Genomic DNA, 15,385 nt, shown 5'->3' with positions numbered 1-15,385 from the left:
AGCATTCAGAGCCCTGTAATCCACGCAGAACCTCAATTCAGAAGTGCCTGCCTTTGGAACCAAAACCACAGGGCTGGACCAAGGACTACTAGAGGGTTCAATCACCCCAAGGTCTAACATCTTGTTGACCTCGGTCTTAATATAAGACCGTACTTTGTCTGACATCCTGTATCCCCTACTTTTGGTAGGTACACTGTCTCCTGTGTCTATGTTATGTTTGCATCAAGGTGTCAAACCAGGTGACTGTGAAAACAGGGGGGAAAACTTTAGAAGTCAGGTGAGGGGCCACTCGGACACCCTCAAAGGAGCTATCTGAAGGACCGCTTTGGAACAGGTCGGGGAGAGGTTCAGACTCCTCTTCCTCAACATCTGAAGCCAGTAGCAGTGCTGCGATTTCGACTCTTGGGACGAAAGCCCTCAGCCTATTTACGTGAAACACTTTTGGAGCCTGTCCAGGCCTTCCAAGGTCCACTAAATAGTTAACCTCACCTAGGGGCTCCACCACTGTGTAAGGGCCTGACCATTTGTCCTGTAAAGCTCGAGGCCTTATGGGGTTCATGATCAGGACTTGCTGACCAGGTGTAAAGTTGATGAGGGAAGCTTTCTGGTCATACCAATGTTTCACCAGCGCTTGTCCTGCCTTCAATTTATCACTAGCCAAGCCCATCAGAAGTAACATCCGTTTTCTGAGCCCCAGCACATAATCTACTACATTGGTAGTAACAGGGGGAGTGGGCATCTCCCATCCCTCTTTGACTATTGCTAAGGGTCCCCGTACAGGATGACCGAACAGAAGTTCGAAGGGGCTGAAGCCAACACCCTCCTGTGGTACCTCTCGGTAGGCAAACAGTAAGCATGGTAAAAGAAGATCCCATTTTCTTCTCTGAGGTTCTTCCAGAGCCCCAATCATGCTCTTTAACGTTCTGTTGAAATGTTCCACCAGACCATTGGTCTGGGGGTGGTATGCAGAAGAGAACTTGTAGGTGACCCCACATTCTTTCCACATAGCCTGCATATACTTCGACATAAAGTTGCTGGCACGATCCGACACAACTTCTTTAGGGAAGCCAACCCTAGTAAATATGCCAAGTAACGCTTTTGCAACTGACTTGGCAGTTAAAGTTTTCAATGGGATGGCCTCAGGATATCTGGTTGCATGGTCGACCAGCACCAGGATAAACCTATTGCCTGAGGATGTTGGTGGGTCAAGGGGACCAACGATGTCGATCCCTACCCTTTCGAATGGTATTCCCACAACTGGGAGTGGTACCAATGGAGCTTGGATTGTCGAGCCAACCTTACCAGATAACTGGCAGGAGGCACAACTCCTGCAGTGACTTTCTACTTGCACCCCCATCTTGGGCCAGTAGAAGTGCATAGATAACCTTTGCTTGGTCCTCTAATACCAAGGTTACCAGCAAGGGGCACTTCATGCGCCAACTGTAGGAGGAAGGGTCTTACAGCAAGGGGAACCACCAACCTCCTATGGTCTCCTTCTGTAGACTGTGTGGGCTCACTATACAGGAGTCCACCTTCCCAATAAATCTGATGCGTCCCAGGAGGTTCACCCTCAAGCTGGGAGCAGGCCTGTCTCCTTAGGCCTTCCAGAGATGGGCACCCACGTTGGCCTTTACTGAATTCTTCCCTGTCTGGACCACCTTCTACTAACAAGTCTTTTAGTTAAGGATGGTCGTTGGGGTCAAATACTTCAGGCATCGCCACCTCCTCGTCAGGCACGGGCGATTGACCAACTTCCTCCACCGCAGTGGTAGGCGAGCTCGGGGGAATGTTCTCTTTCCCTCGTCTTGACTTGTTTACTCCTTTCGCCTTGGGTTTCCCCTTCGGCTGGGGTGGCGTATTGGTCTTGGCCAATGCTGCCCGTGTTTGAGACCGTGTGCAGAGTCTGTCGGCAGTGTCTCCTACGAGCCCTAAAGCTCTGAGATCATTGCCTAACAAAACCTTTCCTGGGACGTTTCTCTGAATGCTCACTGGAATCCTGACTGCTGTACAATTCAAAGTATGATTTACAGGTATTACTGGAAACATGCGAGGTGGGCCGTCAGCCAACTTAGTGGGCATCAGAGTAGCTCTGGCAACTTCCTCTGAGTCTACCAAGGTAGAATCCACTACAGTTTGACTGCACCCACTATCCCTAAGAGCTGGAGTGTCTACTCCATTGATCAGCACACTGTCTTTAAAGTAGTGCTTGGTATTATCTGGAATCCTAGCATAAGCCTCTGCGACTTTAGGCTCCCAGGAACCCAGGGAAACTAAAACTACCTCAGCTTCTATCCCACTGGGGAAGGAGTCTGAGGAGAAGGATGCTCCTGTAATCTATTCTTCCTCGTAGGAGGAGAAGGCCAGATTAGCGGAGTGGACCCCCAAAGGTTTAACTTTACACCGGGGATCCCCCTTCACGTGGTCAGTTGCTCCACAAGCAAAACAAGATCCATTGGGTCTGTTTACATAGGGAGGCTTATTGTAACCAGAGTTCTGTTTCGGAGGCTGACCTCCACTACCCTGTGAGTTCTCTTGTGTCTTACCCTTATTTTTCTTTTTGTGGTCCTTTTGAGAAGAGGATTTATCAGATTCTCCACCCTCCTTATCTTTGGACTTTTTCCCTTCCTCCTGCTTACCAGGATGAGTTTTGTCCTTATGGGACACTCGATGTGACACCCATAAGTCTGCTGCAATGGCCAGCTTCTTAGGATCTATCTCCTTCGAATCGACCAAATGCTGCTTAAGCTCCAGGGAAGAAGATGCAAAAATGTGTTCCAGCATGACTAGATTTATCATGCCTTCAAAGGTAGAAACCTTATAACCTTCGACCCAGCCAGTCAAGTTTTTTAAGGATTCGGTTACATAAAATACCCAAGTACCACCTTCTTTTTTCTTGTACTCTCTGAATCGTTTTAAATATTGGGCAGGAGTCTTTCCAAACTTTAAAATGAGAGTTTGCTTTAACATTGCGAAATCAGCTCGCTCAGCCTTCGACATTTCCATAATGGCACTACAGCCAGAATGGGGCAGTCTGCTGAATAACCAGGCAATCTTATCAGCATTATCAACTTGTTGAACTTCACATGCATACTCAAATGTATTCAGCCAGTCCATAATGTCATTCCTTTCCTCATACACACTGAGCAGATCTTTCGGAAACCGTGGATGAGAGGAGGCCCCAGACCCATGTCCAAGACCCTTGGATCCATTTGCAACCTGAAGCTTGGCCAGTTCCAACTGGTGATCCCTGTCTTTCTGTTTTTCTGCCTGTTCGATTTGTAGTTTGGCTATGCTGAACTCAAGCTCCTTCTGCCTAAACCACAGCTCTTGCTTCTTGAATTCAAGCATAGCCTCCCCATCAACACTGGCAGAGGAATCATTAGACATCTCATCCTCCCTGTCCTCGTGGTCGCGGTGGATCAGTGCAGCGGCAGAACCGTCGGTTCTACCAGTGAGAGCAGCCCCACCTCCTTCCGCACTGTCCTCAGAAGTTATAGCGTCAAGCTGCGCTTCTTGCCACCCCACGATTCTTTGGATCATATCCAATTTGGTGCCTTGAGACGAAACACCTCTCTCCGCACACATCTTTTTCAATGTTTCAGATTTGGAAGCATTTAAAGTTAACAAGGTATTTGTTTCCATACTGTTAGATAGGACTATGGCCTTTTTAAAGTTATACTACGACAATTCACTAAGTGTCCTGGTAGGAATAACTTGAAATGCCTTAGTTTGTGCGCAACACTGGATACCTTCAGTCGTATCCCACCGCTGTACACCAATTTGTTAAGACGGATTTCTGAACTCTGTCCTGGAGGCGCAGAGGTTCAGAAGGCCAACCTAATTACTTGGAACAGGGTAACCTCTGGACAAGCCAGACCAATCAGGGTAGCGATCGCGGCGGTCAAGACTAGGTCTCAAGAGGGGTGAGGGTGACTGAAAGCCTGCAATGAGCACACAAAGCAAGGACAATTACAAATTACTCCAAACAGATGTTATATTAAAAATATATACACATTTATTCCAAGGCCTTTGCAACAATGACCGTAGCGAGAAATCACAATAAAACTCTAGTAAACCAACACATACCAAACCAATACAATATATATACAAATACAAATGAGTCTAAAGCGTTAGATGCACGAAATGTGTAGTCCACCTAGAAGGGGAGGAAAACAGGCAGTGCGAAATAATGATTAGACCCAGTCCGCCTTCAGAGGCACCTAACTAAAAGGAAGTCCAAGCCCTACGAAGAGTGGAGCCTTGTGCTCAAAAGTACCTGCACACGCTGGTGCCAACGGGCAAAAGGGGAGTCTCTTCGAGGGAATCAGGCAGTTCAGTTCGGTTCGGTGAACAAATGAAGATGAACAGAGCTCCGAGACTCAAGCGCAGCCTCCACTGTGGGCAGAAGCAGAGCGCGAGTACAGAAAGGCGTGCTGTTTGACACAGCGGGGAAAAGCTATGGGCTCCTGCAGGAGGGCGACCAGTTCCTAGCTATGCTACTCACCGGTCCCCGATGCAAGCAGACCCAGGCTTCTCCGCATCAGTTTCAGTGCTGGCAGGTTCAGGGGAGCAGGGGATGTCTCGTCGTCGTGTAGATTCTGCAGCAGCAGAGTTGAGTTAAAGATGTCCCAAACGAAGTGAACCCGCACAGTTTGTTACCACAGCAGGGCAACGGAGCGGCCGTGTGTATCTCAGCCAAATGTACACTACTTACTTCAGACCTGGGAATGCCAAGTGTACGAATCGTGTGAGAGTGACAAGGACTCGAAATACAACACAACCTGACGGCGGTTACAGAGCAAGACTCCTGGGTAGGCTGGTCAGTCTGCTGGATGGCCCAGAGACACTTCTGAAGGCTTACATGCAGGAGATGGTGAAGATGCCGAGAATAGCTGTCCCCGCTATTCCAAGGGTCGAATTACCAGTACAGGCCTTCTGGTTCGATCAGAGGTAGAAAGGGTTTCACAAAGCGACAGCAGTGCAGAGGAGCAGCCCTTCAGCGGGTCACCAGCGATTCCTCGGTTCAGCCTCGTGGTTGCAGGATACTTGGCTCTTGTATTCCTTTGTTCGTGAGAACTCAGGAGATCGACATGGTAGTGGCGTTTCCAGCCCCCTCTTATCCACGGTTCCCTTCGCGCCAAAACGGAGGGGACCCAATGGGAGATCCGCTCATCAAACACTCACACCATACGTGGACCTATCACGGACCACGGTGATCCCAGGCATTCACACCACACTAGACTCTCTGGCACCCAGGATGTGTATTGGGACCAGACATCCCAGCCCACATCCTGGAGGCACACACAAGGCCTGTAAAAGCCCGCGAAAGCATCTGTGTTTCACGGGAAAGTACATGCCCAAATAAGGAAGGCCCCGGGTCGGCTCGACCTGGGGAAGGTGAAGGGGGCAAGACGGTCAGCGGACAGGACAAAGGAGCCTCGTGGTCTGGCCATTTTGGGAGCCAGGCCACCATTTTGGGCTAAGCGTGAGAAACGCGCTTACAACACCAAAAGGAGCTCAAAAACACAAGAAACGATCGCTGCCACCATTCCCGTCCGTGATTCACTTGCACCGATCATTTACAATACAAACAGAGTATCTAGGGCCTGTAGAAGACTAGAGACCCAAGAGAGCAGTAACTTAGCTTACAGTGCCCTCTTGTGTCATGTTGCACGAAAGCTGCAACATGATAAGAAACTACAGAAAACAGCGTTTCCCGGTACTGACTGTCTTAAGGGCATGTCAGTTTCCCCGTAAGAATGGAGCGAAAGCCCAGAGGAGTACGGCAGGAGGCTGCACTTCTCTGGCAAAGTCTAGATCATGGTGAAAACAACAGTAAAAAGTTTAGGGGTTGCCACATGGAAGGAAAATTATCCACAATTAAGAAATATTTCCTAACACCAGGGAAGGACAACAGTATTGCTGATACATTGTCTTGCTTTCAATGGCAGAGATTCCGTGGGCTGGCACCAGAAGCAGAGGTGGAGGGGCACTGAATCCTGGAGGAGATGTGATAGCTAGGAGATTGAGAGCCCTGCAGTAAGTGGAGGATTCACTGGCCCCAGCGTCACGGGATGCATACAGAAGAGTATGGTTGGAGTTTTTAAAAGGGGGAGCCCACCATTGGAATTGGATGGAAGATGCAGAAGAGAAAAGAAGGGAGGATGTCATCAAATTCATATTGAACTGTGTGGGCAATGGTTGCTCTAGGGCAACAACAGCGTGGAAGCTGGCAGCCATTGCTTTTTATGGGAAGTGGTTTGGGGCTTTCAGCCCAGCGGAGGTGGAATGGCAAGTAGAATGTTGGAAGGGTGGGAAAGGGAAAGAGGGAAGGGGAAGGATGGCAGGAGGCCAGTGTCAGCGGCCCTGTTAAGGAAATTGTCCCAGGTTCTGGAGGGTGTATGCTGGTCAGCATGAGATAGAATTGTTTTTCAACGTGTTTTATTTGGCTGTTTTTTGGGGCATTTAGGGTGTCAGAGTTGGTACTAAATAGACGGGGGAGGGAGATCTGCATTGGAAAGACATCTATCTGTCAGAGGAAAGCGTGGTTATAAAAGTTGGTAAATCAAAAACGGATAAGTTGGGTAGGGGTTGTTGGGTGCATTTGGATAGAGGCAGTAGGGAGTTGTGCCCAGTGAAGGTGGGAGTGCTGTGGAGGGAGAGATGTATAGAAAGGGAAGGTTTGTTTTTCAGCACGAAAACAGAACAGGGGTGATGGATGCGCATATTCTGGGGGTGATGAGGAAGGCTCTGTTGGCATTGGGGGAGAAAGCTTATTTTTTCAGGACCCATTCTTTTAGGATGGGGGCAGCGTCTGAAGGGAGCAGGCAGGGCCTGTTTGAAGAGAAAGTTTAGAGCCTGGGTTGCTGGAAGTCGGCAAAGTTTAAAGGGTACATGAGAGATCTGGGAGAAGGAGAATCTTAGGAAACAAAGAGCTGGGGAATGGCAGGAAAGGGTTGATTGGAGAGGAGGTTTGCTGTCGTTTTTCTTTTTCAGAGGTACCGCGGAGGAGTAGGGAGTTGCCCCAGATCTGGACTTGGGATCAATCTAATGTGAAATGGGAAGGAAAAGATGCAGCAAGAAGGGTTTTCGGCACCCAGTTGGGGTGTAGTTACAAAGTGTTGTTATTCAGATGGTCAGGGGTAGGGCAGCTCAGGTAGGACCAGCTGTTGCTGGCGGGTATGAGAGAGTTTCATGGGGTGCCAGCGGCCCTGTTTTTACAAGCAGCGGAGAACGATATGTTAGGGAGACAGATGTGGTATTGTTAAAGAAAATGAAGAAGGACCTTAGTTGGTTGAGGGAGTAATGGGCAGCGGTTGTGTTGCTTTGGACTGAGTTGATGCCTAGGGGGTATGGAGGGCAGCTTCGAAGGTGGGGGGCGGGTGGGTTGAACGGATGAGGAAAAAGATTAACAGGGAGATGTTGAAGTTTTGCAGGATATGTGGGGTGCAGACATTGGAACACCAGGAGATCAAATATGAAGCTTTTGATTTATTTTGGGAAGATGGTGCTCATTTGTCCCTTATGGGGAACCAGTACTATTGGATTGATATTAGGTTGGTGGTTGTGGATATCATCAACGGTTGGAGGTAGAAGTGGGGCTGGGGAGGAGGGAGGGGCAGAAAGAACACCTCAGAGGAGGGTTTTTCTGGTGCCAGGGACATGGCCCTTTGGAGGACGGTTGGGGGAAGCAAAAAGGGGTACTAGCGTAGTAAAGAAGGGGGGTGCTGTTTGCATGAATAGGCTAACCCGGGGGTACAAAGAGGGGGAAGAGGTATTCAAGGAGGGGCTTGGCCTCTAGGAGAAGATGGGGGAGAAACCAGGAATGAAGGTTGAGAGGAATTGAGGGGCAGTGGAGGGAGCAGGGGGCAGGAAGCCATTAATGGTTGTTTGGGCTATTTTTTATTGATCTGTTAGTCTGTAAGGCCAGGTAGCCAGGTTAGCACGTTTTGTAAGATGTATCCTGTCACATTAAAGCAACCCTTTCCACTTTAAGCGATTCTGGATTTTTTTGTGCAGTGAGCCCAAAGGCATGGTTCAGCCAGACCCACAAATTAAAGTAAAGTAACAACAATATAACAATACATGTGTTACAAAATAATCCTCCCTCTTCATGGCTTCTGATATTAAAGGAGCTCCGGGAAGCATGCTCTTCTTCAAAATGTTTTTTCGTAACTGACACAGCAAAACAACTCCTCTCAGATTGCATAATATGTGAAAAAAACATTTTCTATGACAAACCGTGCGACGTTTGTGCTTTTTTCGAGACGGGGAGAGTGCTTCCCGCTATCTCTGATGAAGCAGCTAGCAAGCTGAACATTTGCGATGCCGGAATGCCTGCCACGAGTTGGAAGAGAACCAACAGGATTTGGAGCAGCTTCCCGCCTGCTTTGTGGCAAGTTTTATTTGGTTTTCGTTTGACATGCAAGACATACATTCCGCCAATAATGAGGCACTTTGTGCTTTTTCTCCAGTGACAGACGTCTCACAAACTACACGCTCCATCATTGTGCGGACCTGCTAAATGGGTAATCTTTAACGTCGTCTGCAGAACCCGTTTTCCTGCGCCGGGCACTGTGGCTGCCTGTCAGCCTCCCACTAGCACATGACTGCGCTGCAGTCCCCGGCCGGCCGGAGCGCAGCAGCCCTGCCCATTGGGTAAGGCCACTCTCTCGGGAAATACAGAAGCTGGCTGCTGCGGCACTCCTATAGGCTCAAGTTACAGAGTATGCAAATACGGCGATGCAAGCTCCGCGCCGATTGGATGAGACGAGAGCCTGACTCTCCTTGTTGGGGGCGTGGGGGTTGCGGCCTTTCTTCATATGAGTCTGGTTCCTGGAAGAAGACACGGCTTCCCGGGCTGGACTGAGGCAGAAGCAACGTTTCGCCCGCCAGGGGAAGGATGAAGAGAAATCCCGGCGCGGAGTGACTCGGGCGCTCAGCAAAGGCCGTTTCCATTCACTGGGAAAAACTACCAAGGGTAAGCGCACGGACCCGTCTATAACTTGTAACTTTCCGGTGAGCTCAGTTGACTTTTTTTCTAGCTCCAGCGACAGGTGCCGACGATAAATATTACACCCTTATGTTTAAATCCGCACAACCTTCTGACTAAAGGCATGTTATGTGCTTGATCCCGAAGCTGGGCGGAAAGGTTGCTCGCTCTACTTGTGTGGTAGCCTAAACTCGTCGACAGCGGCAGTGGGGATTTGGTTCCTCAAACAGATCCGCAGAGCCCGCCTCAGGTGCGCCCGGTGGTGTTATTCGTGGCTTGTGGCCGCCTGGTTTTGCCCCTGGACTTAAAGTACCAGAATGAAAGGGGGGTGTGAGCCCCTCACAGGTATCATTGGAGATCTCCAGATATCGGCTCCATTTGCCCCAAGTGCTTGCGGGTGCACGGACACCTGTTCTGCCCCCAACCCCTCCCGAGTGAAGCTCCGGGTGCCTGGGAGCTCTTAGTGGTTTTAGTGAAGATGCCAGTAGCTGTATAGTCCAGGGCCTGTCGAGTGCGGGACTCCGGCGACTCAAAGAAAACGCAAGTGCTTCATCATAGTGCTTACAGTGCATTCATGTTGCATCCTGTGGTGACTAAAGTGCCACGCGGAGCCAACACTTAAAACGGGGCTGCACCTACTTCTAGACATGACTATGTATGTTCTGTCGTACGGTCGAAGTGCCCACCTGTTGCCAGGTATGTCTGTTTGTGTCGCTGCCCGTTTCATATCTAATCCGTGCACGTTTGAGCCGCCTATTCGGTCCACAATGATGACGCATAGCTGCCAATTGAGCTCATTGTACGCGTGACCCCATGATGTAATGCCGACTTTTAGCACCCAAAAGTGCATTCTGAAACTTGCCGGTTCAGTTTTGCTATAATAGAAATGTACCTGCCTGCAGAGTCGTGTTGCTTGGGGGTGGACTGGGGACCAAAGGTGGCCCTGGGAATGTTTTTCAAAGCAGCTCCATATTGACTTGTGCGAGCCGTGGGCCCAACCCCAACAAGTGTGGTTTTAGGAGGTGGGGGGAGATTCTCCCACAAGAAAATATTGAAAAATGGGGCCCAAATGGTGAATTTTAAAGCATGAGGGAGGAATAACATACTGGAAGCTTTATAGCAAATTCGTTATTTCATAGGGATGGGGGGAGATGGAAGGAAGGGGTACAGTGGAGAGAGAGTAAGAGAAACAGAAAACCAGGGTACCCACAAAATGGGCCCATGATGCAGCGACCCACCTGGATACCTCCAGAGTTCCCCATAGGCTACTCACTGCTTAAGTGGCAGGATGACACAAACCCCAAAAACAAAAGACGGCCTTCTTTTTCTACACACCCAAACTCTGTATTCCTCTGCAATCTTTTACGAAAGAACACATCTACTTTCATTGTCTACTTCTGTTTATCTCCCCTATGTAAACTCTCGAAAAAGCCAACTTATGACCCAGCACTATTTTGACCACCCCTATTCCCCTTGAGATATGTAAATCTCCTGGCTTGCATATGCAATCTAGCACAAGTGTGAATACGTGACATGTCAGCAGGACACAACTTTCTATGTCCTGGGCTTTTCATTGACAAACTATTTCATTAACAAACTATTGGCATAAAGTGTTAAGTCAAAATTGTTCTAATGAGTTAAAGCAAGACTGCAGCTCCCAGAATGCACTATAATAATAATTCGGCCATAGAGTTATTTAACGAGAGACTCTTGCTTCTAAGTTCTGGGAAAAGTAGGTGTTACAAAATATTAAATTGATTAACCTTAGAATGATGCTGGGAGTGAATATTGGGGTCTGAATACAAACCTGCAACTGCTGGTTGTAAAAAGAACTCTAAAGCAAGCGTGCAACTCGCTGAGCTAATGAGCCCAAAACTTGATCAGTTAAAAGAGGTCCTCTAATCACCCTAATCACACGATATGTAGCACATAGGAGCTAAACATAGCACTAACCTGTTCTTTCTTTCAGTGAGTAGGTGCTTTAGTGCTTATTCAAATTATGTGCAGTAATTAGACACTTGAAGTGCTGATTTCTAATTGCAGTTGTTTCGCTTTTTGATTTTTGAAGGTCTTCAGCATGGGGGCACCCAACTCCAAAGCCCAATACAAGCGACAGGCGAAAGTGGTGATGATGGGCCTGGACTTTGCTGGCAAATCAACGCTCTTGTACAAGCTGAAGAGAAACCAGACTGTAGAGACTTTCCCCACTGTGGGGTTCAACGTGGAGTCCTTGGAGACAGACAGCCATGTGTCTCTCACCATCTGGGATGTAGGTGGCCAGGACAAGCTGAGGCCCAACTGGAAGGAGTACCTGGAGGACACAGATGCACTGATCTTCGTCATCGACAGCTCTGATGAGGCCCGGCTGGAGAATGCCACCACAGAGCTGCTAGCTGTCCTGAACAATGACTTCATGGCCGGGGTCCCCTTCCTTGTCCTGGCCAACAAGCAGGATGTGCCCAGTGCTTTAACCATTGATGAACTTGTGGCCAAGCTCAAATTGGAGGACTACAATGACCGGCCTTGGGAGATCAAAGGTTGTAGTGCATCCACAGGGGAGGGCGTTGCAGAAACCCTTAACACTGTGGGCAAGCTTATTAAGCAGAGGAAACATTTATGAAGGAGCCACTGGTGAACTAGTAAACCTGCGTCCTGTTGAACAGGAGGCATTAGGAAACCGACTATAACACAAAATGGGGGGGAAACTGGTCCCCCCGCCTGGAAGAGACCGACTTGCTGTGCCAAGTGTTATTTTCAGCAATGCATTTCTCTTGTTTCATATACTGTCTTCAGTAGACATTACAAATTGACTTCTCGCTGAGGATCCATCGATGATCGATCAGAAAGATTGCCCAAGATGGGTTGCCATCAGTGAAGTAACATTGAAAAATTAAACAGAGAATTAAAATCTTCTGTTTTTTATTCTGAATTTTCTAGCTGGAGGCTATCTTGGCAAATGCAGTCATTGGGAATGAAATTAAGGCTTGTAATTTCTTTATACATACTTGTAAATAAGGCCAAAGCACACCTAGGTGTCACTTTGCACAACTTGAATGTGATAACGTATTGTGGCATAGGTCAAAAGGCCAATAGGTTATCCACGTGGTGGCAGTGCCATTTATCCAGTTTAAATTCCTACAGAAACAGTGCAATGTGTGGTATATGTCTCTATTTTGAAATGGGCAGTGTGGCAGGATGAGGGCTCTCCAATTCTACCATTGCAGGAAGGCGTAACTCATCCACTGTTGGTTTCTCCATTCCATATACTGGCAGCCCTGCAATGAAATTGCAAAAGGCAAAAATACAAGTCCCAGAACTCGGCCGGAAAAAAGGATGCGATGAGCTCCTAGTGCCTTACATGGGCCAATTCTGTGTTATGTTATGTTGTTTTGCATTTGTATAGCGCCTTATGTATCATTGATATGATCTCAAGGCGCTAGTAGGTTGAACGCCCTCGGGAACCGCAGTTCAAGTCAGTAGAGAGAGAGAGTTGTAAAGTGCGTGGGCGCACCAGGTATGTGTGCAGCTGGAGTGATTGTTGCATGATAGCTGCTTCTTAGCGGTAGATTTGGTGCTGAGGAAATCAGTTGAATGTGTTCAGTCTGGAGGGTGGGCATCCAGACTGAGTTCTGGCCGCGTTAGGCCTGAGGAGATGCCTAAGATAGCCGGTATGTGCTAGCTAGCTGTGTTTTATTAGGATGATGGGTAGTTTGAGTCATGTTAGTATGAGAACAGCTTTACCGAATGTGTCATAGTACTGCTGTGCTCTAGTTGAATGGTGGTGTATAGGAGAGAGAAAGCGTAGTTGTGTGATATTGTGGTGGTGTATAGGAGAGAGAAAGCGTAGTTGTGTGATATTGTGGTATAGACAAGTTTAAGGTGTTTCTATGAGAAAGCTTGCAAGAGCTCTGTGCTCAATAGTGCAACAAAGCTTCCGAGAGGAGCCAGAAGGGACTTTGGTCTGTGATCTACCAGAACTGCGGAAAGGTTGAGCTGAGACTACAAGTCACACATCACAGTGGATCAAGACCCTTGTGATTGCATGCCATTAGTCCCCATCTTTAAAGCTGTAAGTAAAATATCATACTGACTTACAATGAAGATCTTATACCGGATTCCAATTGCCGATAGGTAACTTTTCAAAAATCAGGGGGTGGCGGGGGTTGGGGCACAAGGGCGCCCGTGTATGCATACAACTGTAACCTTGCACAATAGTTTGTGCATTGGGTTGCTAAATTGAGTCTTCTAATTCCCTAGCTAGCTTGACACAGGATTGTGTTCGGTCCTGTGAAGGGGGCTGGACCCACTGCACTTTGTTGGGTCGCACAAGGCATCCCCCAAAACAGATCTGCAGTTCTGCCCCCGTCATTTAGGATGCTCAAGACACATGCCCAAAGAGGGAGAAGTGAGCTTTAAATGCAACTTTCACCTACGTAAAAAGTCATGCGTTACCATGTTTCCATCAGAAGTGATGATCTTTTGTCACCTACTGTAGAATGTAGTAGTTCACACTTCTGGAAATGTAAGATAACCAGACCAAGCCAAAAAGACCCTCCAGCAAGATGACGTGTTCAGATGTGGTATCTTTTGAATTGTGGGTCGTGGGCATGTGTTTTGATTTGATAACAGGCTGGGCAGACGGTTGTTTTGAATTGAGGAATAAATGGAGAATTGTTCCAGGTAGGATATGAATCTATGTTGGGGCTCAGAGTACGAGGTATCTTTTGTACCAGGTGTGTTGCATAGGGGAAGCACACTAGTTCTCTTTGTTGATTGAATGCAAGAAGCCTTACATGAATTGGAGACTATAGCATTACATATGTACTGTGCAATAGCTAGATTTTTCTAGAAATGTAACCTCTATTTTTGCAACACGAATAAAGAAAATGGACATTAAACTAAATTATACGTGGATTTTGGATATCAAGGTCTAGTTTCTCTACATTGAACCTATAATTGGTCTCTAGAGTACATGGTCATAAACAAAAAAAGGAACACATTATTGCTGTTAGATGATATCCCGCCGGATTCATCTTCTTAATGCTCAGATAACCCGTGATTCCAGGGGGTAACAGAGGGGTTTCCCCTCTAGTCGCACAATGAATTTGGGAAGGGTCGGACACAATGGCTATTTTGCATTGGGGTGGGGGAGAGACCGCACATGTCTATTGAATGGGGATGGGAATATTTTAACGTGGAAAGGACACATATACAACTTGAATGGTGTAGAAAGCAGCAAGAACGGGGATATTTTGTACTGGGGTAGGCCAGGATTGCAGCTAAGTGTGTTTCGAGTAGGGTTCTTGACACCTGAGGGTGATAACGTAATATGTTGTGTTGTGTTGTGAGGGAGCGTGTCACCAGGCCTGTTTGAACTTGTTGGAATTGCGGACAGAGCTTCAGCTATGCCTTGAATTTGGGTCAAGACACCTGATACCATTTCATTTTAAGGAAGTGGAAGGGCACTGAGAATGTGTATATATTATATCTATTGTGATGTGTAAAGAAAGCGGCTCCGCACACAAAACACGCCATTTTACTTCAGGGCACATACAGGGTTGCGTGCAAGGTTAGGGATTGACTCCCGAGGAGATGTGGGGCGGCAGGGGTGTTTGGGGTGGGGGGGGGGCGGTTGAAGAAGGTACGCAGACGCTGCAGAGAGTTGATTGCATAAGGTGTGCTTTGAATTTGTGCAAAAAGAATGGCAAGAGGTGTGTTGTATATTTGGGGCTGGGTAGGGCACATCTATGTCTTTAATAGAGGGTGCCATTTTGTTTTTATCTAAATTGGGGACAGGACGCTTGATTTACGTGTACGCTGAGTAGCAGATCGATCTAGAACAAAGCACTGTGACTGGGAAACGATTGGTGCTGCCACGGTCAATTATTATTCGTTATTCTACACGTGATAAGCGAAGAAAGGCCACCTGTCTAAGGCTTTTCGGGCAGATTATAATGAAACGCAAAACAGCATTTGTAAAATCTCGCCAACAAATGAGCACCTAGCTGTATGCAATGTAACTCGTATGTACAGCCAGTTGACCGAGAATTAACTTCGAAAAATAGAAAGTAGTTTTCTCATAACATACATTGAAACACACATTGTATAACATAATGCCCAAAATAGCGACAATCCAACTCTTAACGCGTTAATCCCCTGCAAGAGTAGTACTCGCCCACAACTTCCGGTGATTGAGTGGAGGGCATGGTGGGAGCAGGCAAGGGATCTGTTCAGGAAAGTGCGCATGGCATGCATTCTTGTTCGTACAAGGTCCTTGTTACGGGAGCCGATTGATTTGCACGATTTTACTTACTTGCGTGTAAATTGTACTCAGGAGTATCGCTCGTGCCTCAGGGGCTTGTCTTGCCAAGAAGACGTCGCGGAGCAATACAG

At 47.7% G+C, this 15,385-nt stretch overlaps 1 protein-coding gene across 1 annotated transcript; it reads left to right on the top strand.

The window, feature by feature from the left end:
* Positions 1-8,774: 8,774 nt before the first annotated feature.
* On the top strand, positions 8,775-13,906 carry ARL11 (ARF like GTPase 11). The gene is made up of 2 exons (XM_069639848.1): positions 8,775-8,980; positions 11,061-13,906. The coding sequence occupies exon 2, from the start codon at positions 11,070-11,072 to the stop codon at positions 11,610-11,612; it is 543 nt and encodes a 180-aa protein (XP_069495949.1). The 5' UTR covers positions 8,775-8,980; positions 11,061-11,069; the 3' UTR covers positions 11,613-13,906.
* Positions 13,907-15,385: the final 1,479 nt, after the last annotated feature.

The sequence above is a fragment of the Ambystoma mexicanum genome, chromosome 7q (genome assembly GCF_040938575.1).
Source record: "Ambystoma mexicanum isolate Mex_15411 chromosome 7q, UKY_AmexF1_1, whole genome shotgun sequence".
Lineage (NCBI taxonomy): Eukaryota > Metazoa > Chordata > Amphibia > Caudata > Ambystomatidae > Ambystoma > Ambystoma mexicanum.
This window is presented reverse-complemented; position numbering and strand designations above follow the sequence as displayed.